Source organism: Harpia harpyja, chromosome 11, assembly GCF_026419915.1.
Source record: "Harpia harpyja isolate bHarHar1 chromosome 11, bHarHar1 primary haplotype, whole genome shotgun sequence".
NCBI classification, from domain to species: Eukaryota; Metazoa; Chordata; class Aves; order Accipitriformes; family Accipitridae; genus Harpia; species Harpia harpyja.
Window position 1 is genome coordinate 42659398 of NC_068950.1, and position 22432 is coordinate 42681829.

The 22432-nt window shown below is 37.5% G+C and overlaps 1 protein-coding gene across 6 annotated transcripts in view; it reads left to right on the plus strand.

Annotated features, from left to right (window-relative positions):
* The window catches only part of PATJ (PATJ crumbs cell polarity complex component), a 157317-nt gene that overhangs the window by 20314 nt on the left and 114571 nt on the right, over window positions 1–22432 (plus strand). For 5 of the 6 annotated variants that reach the window (XM_052802451.1, XM_052802452.1, XM_052802446.1 and 2 more), the window contains exons 11-18: window positions 945–1033; window positions 2278–2416; window positions 2714–2845; window positions 9339–9415; window positions 11898–11954; window positions 13356–13490; window positions 16899–17063; window positions 18764–18892. In XM_052802451.1, coding sequence (XP_052658411.1) covers window positions 945–1033; window positions 2278–2416; window positions 2714–2845; window positions 9339–9415; window positions 11898–11954; window positions 13356–13490; window positions 16899–17063; window positions 18764–18892 — 923 coding nt within the window. The remainder of the gene's footprint in view (window positions 1–944; window positions 1034–2277; window positions 2417–2713; window positions 2846–9338; window positions 9416–11897; window positions 11955–13355; window positions 13491–16898; window positions 17064–18763; window positions 18893–22432) is intronic. The other variant, XM_052802450.1, reaches the window with a different exon arrangement.

Genomic DNA, 22432 nt, shown 5'->3' on the forward strand with positions numbered 1-22432 from the left:
GTGGTGCAGTGCAGTTGGGGTTGCTTTGCAGCCCTCTTCATTCCCAGGAGACCGTCTTGTGTTGCCTCTTGTGTCAGGAATCCCAGGCCAGTGCAGTGAGCACTGGGAACTGGGTTGGGGAGGAGCACGTATCAGGCAATGGGAAAAGGTGGGTTTGAAGCACCGGTAGAAGGGGTTTGCTGAGCATGGACAAACCATGTTGGGCAGGTGTCTGAGGAATGTTAGTGTTCAGAAAGGATGGATGAAGTGTCAAGATTAACTAGAATTAAAGATCAGCATCTTATGTTTTGTGGGAGTTTGTGGAAGGGAAGGGTTACTGTTTCAGCTGATGATTGGGTTTTTTACTGTTGTGTTTTTGGTTTTTGTTTGTTTGTTTTGTTTTTATTTCCTTGTTCTAATTAGAAGTTAGAATTAATAATCAAACATCAAATATGACAAAGGATAGCTTTTCTGATTTCCACATTTCTTTTTTTTTTTTTAAAGAAAAATCCTTTTTCATTAAGATTTAAAGTACTAAATTCTTTAGCTGTAAGATGATTGAAGTCCTGATCAAAGTACTTAAACTAAAAGTAAAGTATGTGCTTAGGTAGTCCTATTGAAATCAAATGCAGCATGGATTTAAGTGATTGTGGTTTAAAGCCTGGGTAAGCCCAGGGATGAATCCATGGAGGAGGTGGCCTCTTGTGAGCCATTTTAAAGAAAAGATTTTGAGGTCAGTGTACAGGTGGTTGTGTCAGTGCTGTTTTTTCCATCTGAGATCCTCAGTCGTTCTATGTCAAGCTGTGTGAGTGGTAATATGCAAATGTTGGTGGTTTACAGAATCATAACTTTGTGGACAGAAGTAGTGTGTGAAAAAGGCTGTAATTAAAAATCTTAGTAAGAAAAGAAACAAATTAGGTTAATGTAGTGACTTGTTTCTCTTTCTCCCCTCCCCCTGCCAACAGAACCTTCAGGGATTTTTGTAAAAAATATAATACCTGGTAGTGCTGCTGACCACAATGGCCAAATTCACGTTCATGACAAAATTGTTGCTGTAAGTAAAATAGTCTGCTTATATATTGTTGTAGAACTAATACTTCATTACACATCTCAGTGTTAAAAGAACGTAGTAAAGACTTTCTAAAATCAATTAAACCTTCTCCGCTTTGCAGAGGAAATAATTTGGTGCTTCCTATTTGTTTAGGTAGATTTGTAACAGAAATGAGCTTCAGCTTGCTGTGGTTAAAATTATTTTGTATTCAAAGAAGTATTAAATAGTAGTTAACTATGAAAGAGGCAAGCATTTGGGTTAAAATGTTTCAGAGTGGAGAATCGTGGCTTTTGGCCTGAAGTAAAGATGAGCAGCATCAGCCTCTATTTGCATTGAGTGGGATTCAAGGATGGTTAAGATTTTGCAAGATGTGGCACACTGTTTATGGTACTTAATGACTGTGCAGCATCGTACGGATACGATCAAAATGTCAATAGTCACAATTTAGGTTTAAAAACCCAAGCTTTATGTGTAGAAAAATTAAAAACCATTGAATAATAGTGAATTGAATAATAGCCAATTTTGCATTCACAGTACAAGCAGGAATGAATTACACAGTCTTTTTGTTTTAAGAGATAATATTTATAGAGATATGATTTTAAATTACTTTTAAAATGTGTGCTGTGCCAGACCTTCCAAAGTCAGCTTCTTTGTGAGAGCAAAAATTGATACAGCCTTGTGCTTTTATCTGCAGCTTTGCAGGAGAAGCCCCTGTTGATGCATGATCTTACAGTGAGGTGAACAGAGTATTTTAGGTGTAAATTAAAACATCTGAATTAATGTAAGAATTGGGCTGTTTAGAGCGCATTATACAAACAGTAATGTGTGTAGGCTTGTGTGTGGCGTGTTAGAAATCCATGAGAAAACCAACAGTGATAATGAACTGAACAGAGTTCTAGATTGACTACTCTTGCTGGGAAGCTTCAACCACAATATTCCTGAAGCTGTTTTTTGTAAACAAAAAAATCGTAGGGGGAAATCAGTGCATGCTTAGATTAGTAAATTCTGTTTCATGGTTGCCCCATGAAGACAGAAGAAATTACTCTTGTTTCCTTTTAAAATGCATTTTGAAAATACTATCTAGTGAAATGTAACCGATTTAATGATATTGTTTTGCAAATACTACTGTCTTGGGTGAATAACCCTATAATTTCTGCACAAAATAATGTGGATGTTGCTTACAGTGTATGGTACAGCCTAAGAATGTAATGTGATTACTATTATGTGATATGATTTTCTTGGTTTAGGTTGATGGAGTTAGTATACAGGATTATACCAACCAAGAAGTGGTAGAGGCATTGCGTAACACAGGACAGACTGTACGCCTTACCTTACTTAGAAGGAAACCTTCTTCTACTATTTCTTCGGAAAGACCTTCAGATAGAGGTAATCCTTTGCCCCCACACCCCCCTTTTTCAGCAACTGATTTTATTTTTCACTCAATTTACAGTTACCTAATTTAACAATTAGGACTAGATACCACATGATCCTAGATTTTGTAAGGGCGCACTGTAGAAAATGAGGTACTTAAGGAGGAATGGAAAGAAATGAGGGATTCAGGAAAACTGAGTGCAAAACTCCTGTGTAAGAAAAAAAAAAAGGAGTAGTTAGTGTGGCGGTGTTACTACTTCATATATTTTGCAGCATATGATTTTTTTTTTTTTTTTTCATCTGCTTTCACAGTGCAACCTGTTCCAACCTTTGTGTCACCTGGAGCTGTAGGGACTGAAACTAGTGTGGACACTAAGAATGAGGAAAACCAAGAACAGAAGGATAATCTTAAAAATGACAAGAAGCAGAGTCTACATAAAACAGGTGGATAGGATATCTTGCAGTGTGTCTTCTAAGTCCGTGCAATTGTCTTTAATCCATTTGGAATACCGATGGGCTGTCGTGGCTTACTCCATCTTTAGCTTTTGCTCTGTAATGCTTTTTATTCAGGTCCCTCTGAAGTAAAGCTCTACCTGTTGGATCTATCAACTCTTCCAATGTAGCACTGTCCAGTGGTTTGCCAAGAGTGCATTCTATGTCATCATGGAGGTCACTGATGAAGATACTGGATAATAGTAGCCCCTGTAGCTATTGACCTTCTCTCATAACTGGCTGTGAAGCCATTGGTTAATGCTGTCTTTGATCCCAGACCTAGTGGTCCATCTAGTTTTCAGCCTATTTAGCAGTCATCAAACCCATGCTTCCTCAGTTTCCAAATGAGAATGCTGATGTAAATGGTGTCAAAAGCTTTGGTAAAGTTGAGGTGTATTACATCCTTCATCCACGTAGCTATCTTGGCAGTCAGATTGGTCAGTTATTTGCCAAATCTATATTAACTGTCCCTGATTTGCCTTATCACTTATGACTTCAGAAATGGATTCCCAGAGGAAGTATCTCATGATCTCTCTAGGGCCAAAGGTGAGACTGGCCTATAATTCTCTGGATCTTCCTCCTTGCATAAAGTTTGCCCTTTTCCAGTCATTAGTGATCCCCCTTTGATTGCCGTGTTTTGTTTTGGGGTTTTTTTTTTTGTAGATTATAGACAGTGGAGGTGCAGCCCTTTCAGTGCTCTGGAATGAATCTCATAAACTCTATAGAGCTGAATGCCTCCAGCTCACTGATTCCTCTTTCTAGCCCTGGTCCTACTCTGATAACCTGAGGTATCCTGCCTGCAGTCCTCTCCTGACAGAGGAGTTGTGTTCATCCTCCTCTGCTGCCAGGGACCTGAACCAGATTGCTAGTTGAACAGCATCAGGAGATGGAACTCTTGGGAGTTCACATTTACTTCCCGATCCAGTGTTACCTCAGTCATATCTATCTTGTTGCCCTCACAGGTCTTAGGCTGCTGCATCTGCAGAGTCTTCTCAAAATATTCCGTTGGTTTCCTGTACATCATCTCTGATGCCCATTTTTTGCAGTTTCCTCTTTTGGCACTGCAGTAACTTCATCAGAACTCACCTTCCAAGCTGCTCGACTTGGCCTCCTACAACCTGTGATCTGACCTGCAGCATCCTCCCTCAGGAGTTTTGACTGAGTAGGACATGCTGAAGGACCAGAGGTGGCTGCTGCAGCAGCAGGGACCTGTCTCCATTTGTAGGTCATTTTCCACACAAATGAGACAGATGCCATTTCCATGAACATCTGTCTCACCTGTGTGCCACCTGCCATGTAACTGCCTTGCTCCTGTTTGCTTGTCCTGCTCAGTGTGCTCCTGGTCACCAACATTTTCTGGAGTGCCAGAGAAGTGGGAAGCTTAGCACAAGTTATGTCCCCCTCCTGTGAGATTCCCCAGTTGGCAATGAACCTCTCCTTGCTGCCTGCTGGTTCCCAGACCCAACTCATTTACCTTGCGGTACTAATACTGTTGCATACTGCTTCCTCCCATGCTACTGTTAGAAACTAGAGTTCAGTGTCTAGACACGCAAATTCTGGCTTGCTTGTCCTGAACTTACTAGCTGAACTGGAAATTGTTGACTGCACACCTATGCAGGCAGATGAGAGTCTCTGGTCTGGCAAAGGCGTAATAGACGTAAAGACCCGATAGCTGGAATCGGAAGCTGGACAGGAGTTCAAATTAGGCATCTGTTTTTAACAGCAAAGGCAATTGGACATAGGGGCAGATCACAAAGGCATGGATTGCTTTGGTTTTTAGCTGACTTCTGAATCAAGGTTGGAGGTCTTTCCAGAAGGTGTGCTTCAATTCCCCTGCAGATTTCTGGGCTCTTCTACAAGAACTTCTGGGTGAATTTCTACAGCTTGTGTTAAAGTCAGCATAAATTATCCTTATGCCTTGTAGTTTCTAAGATATATAGATGTAATAGAGGATTCTAAATTATGGCTGTCAATGAATAACAATTTTGCTATGACTGTGGAAGATCTGTCAGTATTAAAGACAACCTGGAAACGAGGGAAATGTAGCAATTCCTATGTTTCATTCTGGTTTACTTTTCTGTCCAAGCCTTGTAACCAGACATCCTTTGTTGTGACTTTTGCATGTTCCCAGAAACAGGAAGCCAAAGCAGAGGTGCTTGAGTAGCTGAGATGTGAGGTTATTAAAGTGTTGTTTCAGCTGTATGAATGGAAGAGCATATATTGATTTGTACTTACAATGGACAAGTAACTTAAGGACTTAGCAGTGAGATGTATTTAGGGGCAGAAGAGCCAGGAGGACTTACACTTGCTAGAAAAGAGCAACACATGCTGTCCTGTGTCACCCAGTCCTTTTTTACTGTGGAACTTTCTACACATAAAGTATTTTCTTTTTCTACTGAAGCTAACAATATCTCTGTATTCAGTTCCTGACTAATCGTGATTGGGTTATCTTGTGTCACAGGCTGCAGATGTCTGCCCTGATGCAAAAAGAACCTTCTGAGGAATTTGTTACCTAATACCTAGTGCTGTGCAAATGTGGTGTATCAATGCCAGGATCGGTTTATGCTGGGAACTAAAATTGCTTTTACCTGGCTTGAAGTTAACAAACTCTGTTAGTCTCAAGGTGTGTTATCTAGATATGCCTTAGTGATCGCTGTTCTGCTGATAATCAGCTTGGATCAAACTGTATTTTTGAGCCCTTTTCATAGCAGACCCAAACTGCTTTGATGTGGATCCACTGCCTCTCCGTAAATACTCCAAAGCCCTTAGTCTCAAAAGGAGTTTGTAACCAAGTTGTATGTATATGAGTGGCTCCCCTTCAATTCTAGCATTGTGCAAATCTCGTAATCCCCTTCCTTGGAGCTCTGCAGAGTATGGTGGAGATGTAGCTGGGTCTGGCAAGGACTTCATTGCCTGGAATCCATAGCTGCCGGTTGGACCCATGCTGATTCCTGGCAGGGGCAGTGTGGTATATCTGCGCTGCATTCCCCAGTGTGTCATGTAGCAAGCGTACTACGAGATTTTTCTATTCTCCTATGCATCCAAGCTCCCCTTACCCTGGAGAATACCGGATGATGTGTTTGTATGCACAGTGTGTCTTGGGATACCAAAATTTAAACACTGAAGATATTGTTTGTTTGCATTTGGATATTGCCCTTGATACCATCTAGCAGTGCTGGTCCTCCTTGGGCCAGCAGGATAATGCAATGGGCATGGCTTTGAAACTGAGTAATGAATCAGGAGCATTTAATGCAATGGTAAGCAAGTATCATGGCTTGATTAAACTGGGTTTTTTTCATAGTGAAAAACCACTTGAAGTTACAAGGTTCTGCAAAAGCTTTATGCAACTATAAAGTATGTGTGTGTGTATCTCTGTTAAAAAGTTGAAATACTTAGTTGCAAATTTTACTCATACTGAAATACGATGTATAAGATTTCACCTTGGAATAGAATTTAATGGCGAACTTTTAATTCTAAAGATAGGTGCTTATTTTGGACATGGTGATGGGCACGTCATTATAATGGTGCTAAAGTAAATACTGCTAATTTAAGGCTCTGACTAAACTCTGGAAATGCTTTTAGAAGTTTAATGTAAAAGGTGTGTTTTATAAAATATGTATTACTTCCCTTTAAGCCCACTTGTGTGAAATTCTTATTAAATTGTGTTTCCTGAAGAGGTATTAAATAGTAATTCTGGCTAGGCAAAACCGTGCTTAAGCAGTTCTGTTAAAAAGGCAACATGGTTTAGGATGCAATGTCCATGAGGCCTGAAACTTTCTGCTAGCAGACTAGGGCAATTAACAGCTGCATCTGCAAGACTGCAAACTGGGCAGAACTGCTTTCTTTTGCCTTGCAGCAGTACTCACAACCCAAAGATATGATGATGATGCTAGTCAGCCACCTAAAGACGGCTGGGGAAAAATATCCAACAGTAGGGCAGATAAAGGTAGTGCTTTAATGAAGTGCACTAGAGCACAGTATACATCTTTGTACAGTAAGTTTGTGAAACTAGGAGGAAATTGCAAGAAGAAAAGATCCCAATTTTGAAGATGCCGGCAATTTTGACCAGGAAAGGTGATTTTTACAATACACTTGTGATTTATTCTTGATGCTTGCTAATTAGAAGTGAAAAACTGTATGGAAGTGCAGGCAGAAGGACAGATTAAATATGTTGAAAGTTGTTGCTAATGAAAGCTGTCCCTGGGAAGCATTTTCATTTCTGAGGCCTTGCATGTTATAGCAGACGTGGTGCGTATCTCAGGTCATGAGAAATCCAGCTGGATGAGAGACTAGAAAGAAACTTCCTATTAGCTGCCATGTGGAAAAAGCTGTTTGGTGAAAAAGGAGTATTTTAAGTGAATTGGGCGATACCATTGGAATTGAATATATTTAATCCAAATCCCTCCAGCCAACATTTCCACAGTTCTGAGGAAGTTACAAGCTAAGACTTCAAAGGGTGTTTGAAAGAAAGAAAGGGGAAAACTTCAAATGGAGACGTGCATCAGCACCTGCTCTGAACAACTCATAGATTTTGGTAATGTGTTTTGGAAGTGACAAAAAAATCTGTATTCAGCCAGCTGAACACAGCTTACAGTTACTGAATTGAACTTTGAGCTTGACCCTAAGATTCATTACTCCTGGTGAACCTTAAGATCTATATTTGGCTGCACAAGGGATTGCAGGTGCTTAGGTCCTGTGTGTTCATGCTATAACTTTGTAATAGCAGAAAAAGAGACTAAAGAATTTCTGTCCCTATGTATTTCTGCAAATAGAAGGAGTAGAAAAATGCACTGGTGTTCTGTTTTTGCTACAGTTGGGAAGTAAAGATAGTGATCAGCCTGTGCTTGATAACAAGGCTCATGAAGATGACTTCTCCTTAGAAACTTCAATTAAATTTCAATGGAGGAAAAAAACCCTTAACTCACAGCTGAGAATTTCGGGACAATTTGTCTTCCTTTTTTTTTTAAGAAGATAACTTATTTTAGAGAGACCTGTGGGCTGTATTTACAAACCCAAGTTTTTATTCTTGGTGGGGTTTCTTTTTGGTGACAGAAAATAGTTATCTGAATTGCTGGAATCCTTGAATATCTGTATCTCCTTGAGCCTATAGGTTAAAGATGCTCTGGATATTTCCAAGTGAAATCTCAGTTGTTAGGCTCTGAGGAGTGTGGTTTCTCAGTGCAGATCAGACAGAATTTGCCTCTCTGGCATGACAGAAAGTGAGTGGAAGAAATACAGTGATGGGTTATGTTGTATAAGTTAACTTAAATCTTTGTTTTTAATGATCGGAAAACGTCAAATTTATAAAATGATGTAATGAGGATTGTATTGCAAAGCTCATGTTTTATCTTTGCAGTCTACAAAGGTGTTGAAAGCAGAGGCAGCTTGACATGCCATTTGTGTTGGCTTTTGCTAGTAGGCAGGCTTTGAGCTTCTCTTGGTATCTTCAAAATTCCTCCCTTGAGGTACTTTACTTGCTAGTTTGTGTGCAAAATGTGAGGTTGTGATTTACATTCTAAATTTCAGTGCGACACATCAGCAATACTAAGTGGTCTGTGCCTTGTCTAGACATCTGACAAACTATTACAGTCATTCGGGGGGGGGAACAGGTTTTGGTAATTCAGACCCCAGTTGCTGCTGCTGTAGCTGCTAGATGGAATTTGCTTTAGAGCTTGATTCTTACCAGTTAAACATTGCTTCGGCTTGGAACTTTATATGTGCACTGAGCTTCTGGAGGAGGTCAAATGCAGGGCAGCCAGTCATTTTATGCTGTCTAGCTCTGTCAAATTGTCTTACATGAATGTAATACTGCCTTGGTTGCATAAGTAAGAAAGCTGAAAAGATATAAATGTCAAGATAGCCAAGTTCCCACGGAAGACTGGTTTAGAACTGGAGCTTATATTAAAGCTCATGTTACTTACTGGCCTAATTAAACTAGACAAGCTTTTATACCTGCCAAATGTATAAATAAAGTCTGTGACTGCATTGTGCTGACGCAGCCCCTCGATAACAGCAATATCTTGTCAGGTGTTTTACTTCTTAAGGGAGTTCATTTTGGTGGGAGATGATGCTTCCCTGGAGTGGCAAGCATTTTTATAGCAACAAATTATCAAGTCATGTGAAATTTGTTTTGCAGCCTGAAAGAATGATTTATTTACAGTGCTATATGGTACAGAACTCGCATCTCATCAATGCAAGCATCACCTCTTCTGCTTCTCAGTTGAATAAATCACACGTTAGCAGTAGCTGACATTTTGCATTGTTTTCCAAAGAAAGACATTTTTGATTTGCACTGTTTGATAGACTCAGCTTAATGCACTTTCCTTTTGGGGATTATTCCCTCTAATCTTTTATTTACACTGAATTTTTATTGAAGTATTTAGAAGTAAACCTACTTCCAAATATACAATATACTTGTAAATTTAATATTCATATTCATATTTAGGAAGAGTCCCACTCCCTCCAGCACATGAGCTGAAATCCAAGTGGGAGAACCTGCTGGGACCTGAATACGAAGTTATGGTATGTTATCTTTCAATAAACTGCATTCATGTATGTTATTTCTTTAAATTGCATGTCTGTGAGCTTAGCATTACAGGCTGTTTATAAAACAGTTTAGTGTTTGGAACAGATCAGTAACATCAAATTTTGTTTCCCGTAATATCAAGGCTGAAATATAGGAGTGTTATAATGAGTTGGGTTTTGTTGGTTATTTATTTATTTATTTATTCTGTTTATATAGATATTATTGTTATATAGATACTAGACAGGAACTATGATTTAAGAAAATAAACTGTCCTTTTAAATCTGCATCATAGCAGCCACTTAAAATATGTGGCATTTTTATGATTTCATTTATGATCTATTTGTTTTATTGTGCACTGGGAAAAAAAGGCTCAGAGTAGAGCTCCTGTGTTTCATGAAGAATCTTACAATTTTATTAGAAGAATGAAAGAATGATTTTCAAACGTGCTGAGAAAATAGGAAGTAATTCACGGTAGTGTAACTTTGTGGTGTCAGTGTCTATTGGATATTTCTTCACTTCATATTAAACAATTGACAACCAAAAGATTGCTTTGATGAATTGTCATAAGGACTTGACTGAAATTATAATTCATTACTGCTTTTCAGTGCTGTGTTAGACAGTGAGTACAGATAAAAGACTCCAGCCAGTGTTCTTTCCAAAGACTTAAAAAATTCTCACCGCCACCAAGAAAATGCCCTGTTTGTCTTTGCAATGCTTGTCCAGTTGATTTAGAGACACTTATTTTTACTACTTGGAGTAGCCATCGTTCCAGTCACTTGCTGGAAGATTTAAAGTAGCTTTAAGAATTGCCTTGAGAAACTCGCTTCTCTTCTTTCCATTAGCACTCCTTTAAGATCTGAAGTTCGTGTAAGATTATGTACATGATGCAATAAATCTGTTTGGCTGCCCACTTCAGTTTCTTGGTATTCCCATCCTTACATTTCAAGTGTCTGATATTACTTCCCTTAGCACTATCACACTTCCCACAGAGGATGAAAACCTGCTTAGTTTGTGAAACTGTTCGTTTCTAATTCTTGTTTAGCTGCCGCCAGTAAAATGTCAGGAGTGAAAGTGTTAACGATTGGCCCTTTTAAATAATAGAAGGAAACTGTTGTGGCATCCCATTTTGAAAGTCGTTTTTTGGTTCTTCCAGTTCTTGTCATCTGTACCTACCTCTAGTCTTGCTTGGCTGCATTCAATAACAATGTTTAGTTCGATTTCAGCCTGGTAGCACAGTCCCTGTTTCATGTTATCCTCACTCCTACACTCAGATCCCAGAAAGTCACCCTGAAGGTGCCTACAGGTTTGAGTATTCTCTCAGAGGTATTTCTCTTCAGAGGAAATAGCTCTTTGAAGAGAGGGTTTGGTGTCGCTCATGGCTTCTGTGTTCCTGATCCTTTGTGGTACCAATGGGAGGAGCTGAGATCCTGCTGAAACAGAAAGAGGCCCTGGAAGTCTGTACAGGGATGTATGACTGTGTGGTATTTTTTGCCAGGTACCTAAGTGTGAGCAGTCAAGCCGAGGAGTTACCAGTCATAGCTTCATTTAGTTACAACTGAATGGACATGAAATGGATTCTGTCTGTGAGGAAAAATACCCTAGGTACTAGAAAACAAGATGCTGGAAGCCCCATTTAAAATTAAGCCAAAAGAAAAAGCTGAGGCTTAGTGTTGTTTTGTAGATACTTTGTTAAACTAGAAATTTGCAAAGGAGTCTGAAGTTACCTGATTTTTTGCTATATATTTTCCAAATCTAACAAGTGTAGCGATCCTCCCAAACATATTCAACTTCAATGTCCCAAATGCCAACCCTGGGCCATAGATCACCACAGATGTCATCTTATTACATTTAAAATTGGAGTAAATAACCTTCTAAGGTTACAGATAAACAAATTATGTTAAGGAAGAACATTACAAGAAAACTGGTGGTGAACATAGTTATTTTATTAATATTAAAAAAATGGACATATACTGAAGGGATTTCTTGTCACTGTTTTAAATAATCCACTTTGCATTCAGATTTGGTAATTAAACTCGTGTATTTCAAGCCATGTTAGAAACATGCTGCAGAAGATGGTGAATTATTCTAGGTGTTAGATGGCTGTACTATAGCCTGAAGTTATAACTTAAGCTATCATACTTTTCAAATTCTGATTGGCAAGTCAGTTTGGGTGTCTGCGTCAAACACAATGGCATTTTGTGCTTATACAGGATTACTGAACTTGACTAAAATTGGCACTCGGGCTTCGGGAATAGGATAATATTGGAGTCTGCTAATAGTGCATAATCACCACATTCCTAGTTGTAAATGTTCTGTGTCTGAAAGATTTTTCTAATGTTTGTTTAAAATTATTTTGCATCAATGTTACTTTGTTTAAGTACAGTTTATTTTGCTCATCAGTTTTTTGCCAGAATTCATCATTCTGGTAAAGTCTTTATTGTCCTGCTATTGAAAAATGTTATGATGTACAATTTTTAGGTTGTGAATGTGGATATGCCCATTACAAATGATTTGGAGCTCCAGAAGTACTCAAAGGTATGACTGACACGATGGTTTCCTTCATGGTATATGTTGACAGAGTAATCCCAGGAGGGCATGACACAATTCCAGATTTATGTGTTTCAGAAATTTATCTCTATCTTACTCTATCTTACTTTACCAAAAAAAGGCTGCAAATATTCTGTTTACCTTCTGGACTGATCCAATACCTTTTCAAAGCATGGGCAAATGAACGTTTTAACACCCCACCCCCCCCAACCTCCACCACCCCCACCCCCCAGCCCCCCCAAAAAAACCCCAAACCCAAACCATGCATATAAGCCTCAAATTTAGGGTACTTAATTGCATTGAAATTCAGTTGTTGAAAGCCACTACAGAATGGAGCAGAGGTTGAAACTCTGCTGAACAATGTCATCGTCCTGCAGAGGAGTTTGCCATAGCGATCCTGGTTCAGAGAGAGGGAGGTCCATTTAATCGAAATGGTCAGAGCTGAAATTAATTTCTGTCTTCCAAGACTTTTAAGAGATTTTCAAGATATGTATGTTAATATTGTGCAAAAGAGCTTTGTGGAGGTGATGCATTTACATACTTGTGGGGATGTCTCAATGAAGAAAGGCCATAAACTCATAATCAGACATGGGTGTGAGGGAATGTTGAGGATCAATGGATTGCTCCTTTTACTTGAATATCGAGAATTAATTGGGAAACAGAAGGACAGTCAGTGTTTCAATTTAAATAATAAAAAGCTAGAAAATGGCCAAAATGAAGGAGCAGATACTACTGATCATGTCTTCTTCCCAGGCTGCCATGATTTCTGCTGTCTTGTCTGGATAGTGTATCAGTTTTATGCTAGTCTTCCTAATATTAGCATACTTAAGACACTAATGGTTGGAGGCTCCCTAGAGAAAAATTCCAAATTAAGAAGTTCCCACTGGGACAAGGCTAACAAAAAATCAGTGATTTTACCTTGCAGAAACAAGGATGTCAGTATTATTAGCTATTTGAGGGGATGCATCATGGATATTTTTCCTATCTCAAAGTACTGTAGCTCCTAAAGGAGTAAGATAGCTGATCTTGTGATGAGTTTTTACAGTGATTACGGAATTTCGTTCAGTTTTGTTGAAAACTCATCTTTTGGGTAGGATAGACTTTAGGTCGTACTTCTCTCTGCATTTTTTCCAACATGGTAACCTTATTTAAGAATACAATTCAAATTGCCTTTTCCTGCAAAGGGCAGATTAGTTGTTTTTGTTTGTGCAAACAGTTTGTATAGAGCAATTATGGACACTTTTGATGTAACACAGATGATGTCAGTATGAAGACGAAATCATCTTGCTGTGTGCTTAGTTTAATTTCATGAGTTACTGAATCCTAAATGTGCTTATATTGTGGTAGATAAAGATATATACATTCTCAGCCATACTTATCTTTTGGCAGCTATTACCCATCCACACTTTGAGATTAGGAGTTGAGCTTGACACGTTTGATGGACATCATTATATATCATCAATTGCTTCAGATGGTCCAGCTGCAACACTTGGTCTTCTGCAACTGGAGGATGAACTTCTGGAGGTAAAAAACAAAACACACACCCCCAAAGTAGAACTGATATATTTCCTGTTTGCTTAGCCTCTTAAAAATGCTTGTGTTAAATTCTAGTCTGTCTGCCATGTATGCAATAGTAGTATTCAAGAGTTGGTTGTGGAAGCAGTAGCGTGGAGTAGTGCTTTGGAAGTCACGTTAATTTTCTTCACTGTTTCATTCCTCCTTTATGGCCAAAATTTCAAAATCTTGTGACCTCTTAGTGACTTCATGGGGGGGGGGGGGTCTGAAATATTTTAACATGATTATCAAGAGTTATAAGGACAGAGATAATATTTGTGTTGAATGTATTTGCATCTGTAGTCCTTTGGCTCAGTCTTTTGAGCAATTTGGCATTAGCTTTTGTGGTGGATAATCTTTCTTAATATTTGTCTCTCTGAAAAAATTTACAACAGTCTCAGGAATAGTGGTTCCTGTTATGCATTATAACTTGCTCGTTGAGTGTTGAAAGACATTTTTGTGTATAAGCTAGTACCTCAGTTTGTTTAAATAAGTATAAAGAAGTATTGGGGCAGCTTTGAAGTTATCGGAATCAGACCAGGCCTCTTTGCTCAGGAAAAATATTTATTTGATAGTATTAAAATAATACCTATTTGGGAGGGGGTGGGGTGGGGTGGTGGCGTGTGTATGTATGTATAACTATCAGTATCTCAGCCTGCAAGTGAAAAGACATTAATTTCCTGCTGCATACCTGCTCTTTGTGGAATATTTTGAATTTGAACCTTTTTTTAGTGGATGCAAACAACATTTAATTGACATCAATGGGAACAGAATTAGGCCTTCTGAAAGATTAATTTGTTAGGTGTACAGCTCTCCTGCTTTTACTTTTTGTTCACCCTTTACCATCAAAAATTCATACTGATATCACTAAGACCTAAAACATTTTCTTCAGTTATTGCTTAGTGGAGGAAATCTTGATTCCTAAAGGAAGGGATTAATGGAATGCTGGAAGTGTTGTTTAAATTCCTTGGCCACTAAACAAAAAATTGTATACAAAAAGCAATAATGCAGTGCTGTAGAGTAACTTAGGGAACTTTAATTGTATATATTTAACAGTGTTACTTATTACTGTATACTTACAATTAAGTTTACAGATATGTCCAGACCTAGTGAGCATAAATTTTTTTCTACTCTGTAGCTGGAAAAAAACCCCAACAAAATAAAAATGTGCTCCGGGGCTAAAGCTGTGTATGCCAGGTTTAGCCCAGAGTATGTTTTTGCAGCCAAGTTATAAATCCCCTTAAGTAGGGGTTTGCAATGGAAAAAGTGACAGCCCCATTCCCCAAACAAGCAGTTCTACCTGGGCCTGATACAGTTGGGATTAAAATGTGATCAGTAAGGAATTTTTTTTAATATGTAGTAAGGTTGAATGTTGATTATTTTTAATGATGTGTTTGAATTATGATAGAAAGCATGGTATTTTCTCCCCCCCGCCCCCTCCCCCAATTTTAGCTAATTTCATTGTGTTCTTTTTTAGGAGTAAATTGCTTCCTTGTGTCCTTCTAGTTTTGTTATAAAATTTCACTCGCTCCTATTTGATGGCACAAGTAACTAGAGTGGTGTGGTGAATGAATGGGGTGTAGGGCACCTTGTGTGTTTAGAGGCTGATTTCTGGCAGCTGCAAAAGAAGAAATGGGAGTCCCCAAGTCTGCTTGGGAGCATGTGGTAGCTCTTCTCCATCAATCACAGTATGCTGAGAAGTGCTGGTAAATTTCCACCACACTGCCACTCTCAATGCATTAAAAAATCCTTATGTGTAGATACTTCTGCTTAAATAATTAACTAATGGATTAGCCTGATAGCTCAGCAGTTGCTGTAATTCTTACAGAAAAAAACCCACAGCAGTTCATCTTACCATGTTGGAGGCCAGTTACACTACTCTGAATTTTTCTCCTTGGCTGGGTTATAGTGTGAGAGGAACTCTGTGTTTCCCAGCAGTGTAAGATATATTTACACTGTAAAAAGCACAAAGGAAAAAGTGGGGGAAAAACAGAGGTGATCAGGAAGAAAATGGTGGCTAAAGTGATATTGCTGTCGAGTCTTGCACAAGATTGAGTCCCTCTAAAGTACAAGGAAATCTGGGAAGTATATGGCGAGGCTCTGTCTCAAGTACACATGTACAGAGGTGTGTATATGTATGTTGTATATTTATGTGCTATATTTTCTAGGATCAAATGTGGGTTCATCTACATTAGCATTGCAGTTTGGCTATGGAGTGAAGTATTGAAGAGAATCTTCAATTATCCCCACTTACTGTGCTTTGGTACATGTTGTCGAGTGGACTTGGATGATGTGTACTAGATTCCTAAATCAGTGGTTGCGCTCCAGCAACTTTGGACATTTGGTCATGAGAGCAGACTTGAGGTAGCCTGAAAGAAATCCCTGAAACACAAGAGGTGTTGGGATTGAGTCCATAGCACTAATTGGGTTAAACCCCTGCTCTTTTGGACCTGCACTGCTCGTCGACATAGATGATGTTCACAACTGTGACACCTACTGACATTCTGCTTTCCTCATATTTAAGATACCGCTATGGTGCAAATAGATGTACCCTCATGATATTGCAGGTTATAAAATAAGTAAAAGAGGATGAATCACTGTAGTTTTATTTTCCTGAGGAAGTACAATTGCAGTATCCCATTTTTGAAGCAGCATTATTATCTATCTATTTATCTTTTTTTTTCTTTCTTTTTTTAAGTCTGTAGTTTAAAACATCATTAACAATGGCCTTATGGTCTTCTGTTGTCAGTCAGGATCTAAAGCATATAGGATGGTAAGCTTTGACCCTTGTCAGGGTTTTCTGATTAATTGCTTACTGTAATTGGTTTCTCTTTTACTATATGAACATTCTTGCATGTTTTCTGTAGGATCTATTTTAGTTTCAACCATTTTGTTACGTTTTAAACAACCGACGAAGTTGTGCTCATTCTGACTTCAAGTTTTTGATTAGAGCTCAAAATCTGTGTTTTCTTAAAATATTTTGGAAAATTCAATTTTTATCTTTTTAAATTCATAAGCTTAATGCTAAAAAAAAAATCCCCAGTAAAGAAACAGGTGAGAATGAAATAATAATGCTAGGAAAGATTTAGGCTAGGAAAAGCAGTGAGTGGAAAACAAGTTAGAGGAAGGTGAAGAGAGCAGAGACATGCAGCAGTCAGTAGTCACAAAACCTTGCAGATGAAGTTTAGTCTTATAGTAATGCATGTATACTTCAGAAGCATATGTTAATAAAACTATGCAAGCTTTGCCAGAATCCCTAGGTAAAATTAGACTTCCATATTCAGCCAGGGAAAGACATGTATGCAAAAAAATTAATAAAATAATCTGGTTGATATCCTCTTAATGATCTCAGTATGGATGTGTTTCCCTTCTGTGTAGGTAAATGGAGTTCAGCTATATGGAAAATCACGCCGTGAGGCAATCACTTTTCTGAAAGAAGTGCCACCCCCATTTACATTGGTTTGCTGTCGGCGACTTTTTGATGATGGCAGTGAGTCTCTCGTGGATGAACCCACCGTGGGAGTTTCCCCACCAGAGCAAATGGTATACTTCTCATGTCATTCAGTTGTGTAAAAGGACATTAAGTTTTTGAAAAAGTGCATATATTTCTGAGAAAGTGATTTAGCTTTCTAAAGGCAGTGTTTCTGTTTTCCTTTTGCGGTTTGATCCAGACTACTTTTCAGTCTTAAATAACATTTCCTAAAATGTATAGTTATATGAAGCAGTTTTGTATTAAATTGTCATATAAAGCTGCCTTTGCCATTCACTTTGGGCTCGTAAGGGACGGCTGGTGTTTCAGTGAAAGATAGTTCATGTTTGCAACACTGGTACTTTTACTACAGTTTATACAGTTTCGTCATGAGAAACTTCATTGTACTATAAATACAAGGTAGGTAAATCACCGAGCTAGCATGCTGACCATGTACATCCCATTCATCATTCTTACACTTAATAGGTGAGTGAGAGGTCTGAATTATACTAAATCACATCCTTGCTACCATTAGTTGATTACTTCCACGTTCTGAGTAGGTTTTTATAGAACTGGAAAAAATGAAACTTCATGTTTCTTTCCATTGCAGAAGCTTTAAAGTCTCAAACTAAAGCTTGACACTTGTAATGGTTGTTCCTATTTATAAAAAGTATTTAGACCTTGACTTCTCATCTTTTCTGATCTTTTGTGATCTGATTTACTCTAAGGTGGAGAGTTAAACAAGAAATATGGTTGTTTCATGGAAGAATAAAGTGTACAGTATTACACCTTTTTGTAAAAGGCCCTTTCTGTTGCAATAGCGCTTGTTCCACTGTGGTTTTTGATGTTGCATTTTACGAAATGTTTTCCATGTGCATCCTGTCAGTTGCACATCTTTCCCATAGGTGATATTGAGTGAATAGAGGTTGCCTTCTCCTTGGAGCAATCTTACAATATTTCTGCTTTCTTTTGTCAAAAGTATCAAGAAAGATTGTGGAAGAGAAATTTCTTCCATTTGCCTCATGGCAGTGGTCTGTGTAATAGGTATATTTATACAAAGAAATAAAGTTAAATCAGTGTGAAGTTAATGGTACCAGATTTTAATGTTTTTCTTGGGACATCATACATTGATATTTTGTAAAGATTATATTGATAAAATAGCAGTAATGTTAAAACATGCATTTTAAGTTAGACAACAAAAGATGCCTTTTTGTAAGATATATTTATGAAGCTGTCCTTACCCAACAAAATTGGGTAACTATACCTCTTTCTTTTATACTTTAGCACAAAAATTTTGAAAGAAACTGCTTTTTCAAAATAGATACTATTTGTATAGTTACAATATAAGAATTTTTTGTTTGCATATTTAATGCCACAAGTATCAGATGTGCCTGATCCTCTGGTCTTTCTATTAGCTGTCTGTAGTTAAATCTTTTATGCTAAGATATTTATTTTTCCTTTACGCATCTAATGGGACAGCTGAAGTTCATCAACATGTAACAGGTTAGTAATATTATAACAACTAATTTGACTAATACATGGATGTTTGTATGCCAGGTTGGGCTCTGATGCTCAAAAGATGTAGGCATAATCCCAGGGGAGTTTCCAAGACAGCAAGCCGGAGAAAACTGACCACAATGTTCAATGAAGTTGTAATTCCATAAAAGGTCATATTTTAGGGCATGTATGAGCCATTAATAATCAAAATATTGAAGGAATAGTGTTTGTAAAGAGCTGAAAGAATAGTATTTGAACTCGAGTTTCTCTTTTTCAGGTGAAACCCAAGGAAGATATTAATCCTGAGGAGGAAGAAGGGGAATTAGCATTATGGTCTCCTGATGTGAAGGTTATTGAACTGGAGAAGGACAAAAATGGTTTAGGATTCAGCATTTTAGACTATCAGGTATACTTTTCTGTATAACTACATACTAAAAATCCCTTTGATCCTTTGTCTTGTATGGTGCCTTAAAATGTTTTGTGATGTTGATTACTGGGTAATCGACTTGGCACTTGGGCCTAGAAACTATGTAGGGAAAAGTAATTTATTTTGAGGCCAACTCTATAAATTATAGTGTAGAGCTTGTTCTAAACCAGTCTGATTACCGGACTTGATAAAGGGCAAAATCTTTAATCAAACTCCACCTCATAACTCTGAGTTTAATGGCTAAATTTTGGGAGGAGGTTGGGTTTTGTCTTATTTTGTTTTAACTTGGAATGACTTTTTAACTATGAGAGTGGCAAGCAAACTTTCTTAGGTATTGCAACATCATCTCCTATGTACCAAATTTAATGAGTCTTTTGCTTTTTCTTCCCTCACTGCCCCAAATCATCCTTCATTTCTAAATGGAGTATAGACCCATGCTGGTCTGTGATCTGTGGTCCCACTCAAGTCATGGAAAGATTCACTCAGGCTTTAGATCGAGCCATGAAAAGTAGAGTTTGCAGAGGTAGCTTTACCAGGACTGTCCTTCACAGTCAAAAGGGAACGTCAGGGCTGACAGGTGAACCGGTGTTGCAAACTCAAGTTTCTGTAAATACAAATTTGCTTTAATACATCTATTTAATTTATTAGTATAAGAATAGAGATTGAAGAACCCGATTAATGATTTTTCAGTTATGCTTCTCTGCTTAAATTATTAAACCAGGATGCCAGAGATATGGGTAGAATTTTCAGGGTGGGGTGGCAGGGGGAAGTTCACTTTCAGGAGTCATTCATAGGTTAAAACTTGATTTCTCCAAGAAGAACCATTTTAGGGTAGATTATATTCTTAATTGTTGAACTCCTTAGAAATCAACAGAAAAGTCTTTAATTGGGGGAAAATTCTACTAAAATGAATAAATCCTTCTTTCAAAAATATTGCCTTCAGTTAAATATCTAGAAAGTCTCGAAATCTGTAGTCAGAATGAAATGTTCTTCATGTTTCTAGTCAAGGTCATATATTTTTAAACCTCTAGCCATCCTATTTATAAGGAAATAAAATAGCTGGATCACTCTTCATAATAATATACACATCACATCTGAATACTGCCTAAACATTGTAGTGTAATAAAATGTGTTCAACTGTTGTGCATAAATGTCAAGTAATATAAAATTCACTTTTTGATACAATAAGGCATGTATTGGGAATGAAATGGAATAAAAAATATTTGAAGTATTATGCAGAACCATTAATTCTATATTTTACCAGTGTGATTTAAGATTACTGAAAATAGATCCTGTTAGTCATTTTCGCTGACACATGTTGTGTTGCAGTGCCAGCTTTACTGTAGAGTTGCTAGGAGTCTTTACAGAGCAGTAATACACAGATTTGCTTTTAAGTTCTCATATAATCAGAATTAATGAAGGCTTTAATAACAGGCTTTTTATTTACTTATTCGCAGATGCAAATACATGAGCAATGTTGTGGTACTTTCAGCTAAATTTAAATACATTCTAATCAATTCTAAATGAGTGGTAAACCACTTAATCTCGGATCTTTATAATTTCGAGATATTTATGTATAAAGTATGCTCTTTTGTTTGGGATTTGCCTCTTAGATCTTTTACACTTTTCATCATCTGCAGATTAATTTTTATATAGAGATATCTGTGATTGTGTGTGTGTTTATGTAAATACATCCATCACATTCTTGAGTGCAGGGCAAAGAAAACAAATAATTGTCCATGCTAGATTGGAGGTGGGGGAAAAAAAAAAGTATGTGGTTCTTGGGAGACTGTTCAGAATTCTTAAAGCAGATTTGCTGAGAAGCACAAAATTACAGTGAAATGTTTAATTGTGACTTAAAGGACCTGGAGACCTAACTCTGTTTTCTACATTTCTTTTTGCAATTTTACCCTTCTTTAAAAAAGGAAAGGTTTTCTTTTAGGCACATACTCTTTGTTTTGCAAGAAAAGATTCAAGCCTTATAATGGCAAATGACACTACTTGCACTATGTATCCACTGTTGATTTTGCTCTTTTTGAGTAATCATTTATTATTTTTTAGATTTTTTTTTTTTAAATAAAGATGGGTATTCACATGGCATAGCTTCATGAATCAGTGCATCAATGAGAGACCAGCCTTTGTAGGCTCCCATCAGTGTTGATTGTTGATGGAGGTATAGTGGGGAGGAAAATACTTTTTAAGAGGTGATTCTGAGCAGAAGGCCTATTTATGGTGCTCCTAATTACACACATAAGGACTGACTCTCTCTATCCATTGCAGAAGTTTAAGGAAACTTTGGTGTTACGTACCCAACTTGGAGGCGATGTGACTGTATTGTGGGTTTTTAAGATCGAATTATTTTGGTAGCTGTTGGTTGAAATGGCACTTCAGAAATATTGATAGGACTTCAGAAAGATCAGTAGGAATAGTGAAGTAACATTACAAGAAAAAAACAGTGATGCACTATTATTCCATCTTACTTTCCCCCGACATCAAGATATGATAACATCTTTGAAATGCTACTGCAGTACCAGTGTATACCAGCCCATTTCAGTCACTTCTTGTTAGAGACCGGTGACTGTTACCTGCAGTATTTAGGAACCCCTGAAATCCTGTTCATGCAGACCTGTTCATTTATGATGGTGAGCAATGCCAGATGTGCTGCAGAAGTGGAAGAATACTAAGCAGTTAGAGACCACACTGCTTACGGTGCTCTGGAAGTTTCTTCCTTCTGCTTTCCGTTCATGTTTGGTATTTGTTTTCAAGCATGAGGCTTTTTTTTTTTACCTTTCCATCTTAATTTTGATTATAGAATTAGATGTGGTGCTGAATACTCTCATGGTATATAATTTATAGTATTTGTCATTTTGTTTTCTCAAAACTGACTACATACTTGGCGTAAAGGATATTGTGCCTTAGTTGTCTAGAATGCTGTGCTTCCCAAGTCACGCTCTGAAAAACAGTATTAATAAAAATTCTTTGTGAGGTAGAATAGGAATCCGAGTATGTAGAAAAGTGAATGCTGAGATCAAGAAATTATTACTCTGGTATATTAATTTTTAATGGGCTGTCTTTCTAATAATGTTTCATCTATCAAATAAATGATAAGCATATCCCAAGTGGCTTGCAGGATATTCCCAGAAATGTACAAGCATAATTCCAATGCCTATATATTTTAATGAACTAATTACAAATTAATTATACCAATTATGCATAATCAATAGTATTTCTACTTTGTCCTGTGTTTTCTTTTGTCTGTCTTTAGGGATTTAAATGCTTAAAACAGAGCTGCCTTCTTTTTTTAATAAGGTCCTCTTGGAAGGTCTGTACACATGTTCCTAAACCTTTGGGATACCATTAGAAAAATAGAGTAAACTTACCCTCTTTGCTATAACAGGACTGTATTTATATAGGATACTGTTCAGCTTCCCATGATCACTATGTATTAAAAAAATCTTTTTTCCCTTTTGTGGGATGTCCTAATTTGTTATTATGTGGTAGGAAATCTAAAATCTTTGA